General features: G+C 33.8%; 1 protein-coding gene across 1 annotated transcript; it reads right to left on the reverse strand.

Moving 5' to 3' along the window:
• Window positions 1-416: 416 nt before the first annotated feature.
• On the reverse strand, window positions 417-989 carry LOC107490746 (desiccation protectant protein Lea14 homolog; the record flags this gene model as incomplete). The annotated part of the gene is made up of 1 exon (XM_052261851.1): window positions 417-989. A coding segment is annotated over one exon (309 nt), but the record flags the coding sequence as incomplete, so codon positions are not given.
• Window positions 990-993: the final 4 nt, after the last annotated feature.

Raw genomic sequence — 993 nt, forward strand, 5'->3', positions numbered from 1 at the left:
AGGAATTAATTCAATAGTATTGGTGTATGTAATCTGAGAATTATAGTGGAAATTCCACCATGGTTTGTGGTGGAGACTGGATGTAGGATTCATGGCACTGAGAATCCGAACCAGGATACATGCTGGCCTCTTTCTCCTCTTCTTTGCTCTTTTAATGTTCTGCGTATGAGACAATTTTAAATAATCTCATGCAACTCGAGCAACAGCAAAACAGAGTTTGAAACTTTTAAGTTTTAAACTACCTTAATTCAACCCCCTTCTCAAGTTCAACTAGAATCATCAACAACAAAGTAATATAGATAGATAGATAAATAGATAGATAGAGATAAGCTAAATTTCGTCCCAAAATAAAAAGAAAAACGTAAAATTTAATATGAGAAGAGTAGTACTACTCTACTACTTTTAGCAATACATAATTGACATAAACCAAGCTTCCTAGTAAACACACTTGGTTTCAATTTCAAATTTATGCTTTGAAATACTAAATAACCATACATATATATAGTTTATGAACTACAACATTTCTTATACAACCAACAAAGTGTAGAAAGAAAAATACAGGATTATTGAAATTGATATAAACAGAAAATATGATATATAATATAAAGGAGACTATATATATTTAGTTTCTTCTTTGCTTATTCTAATTTTAATAATAACAATAATTAAAGGGTAGGTTATTAGGTAGTAGCAGGAGCAGGAGCAGGATCAGTATTCTTAGAGCCACCAGTAAACATGTCCTTGAGGGTTGGAAGCTTAATCTCTCCCTTCTGAGAAACAGGAATGGTGATGTTACCAACACAAGGAATATCAATGACTAAGCCAAGGTCCAATTGGTAATCAATGTCCCAATCCCTACCAATGTCCCTAATCAAGTTCACTAATATGCTGTGAGCAACCTTAACTGGAACATCAAGCAATGTTGTCCCATTTGCCTTCAATGAACCAGGGTCTGGTATTACACCTGATGCTATCTCTCTTTGTAAGCCAGCC

This window comes from Arachis duranensis, chromosome 5 (genome assembly GCF_000817695.3).
Source record: "Arachis duranensis cultivar V14167 chromosome 5, aradu.V14167.gnm2.J7QH, whole genome shotgun sequence".
NCBI classification, from domain to species: Eukaryota; Viridiplantae; Streptophyta; class Magnoliopsida; order Fabales; family Fabaceae; genus Arachis; species Arachis duranensis.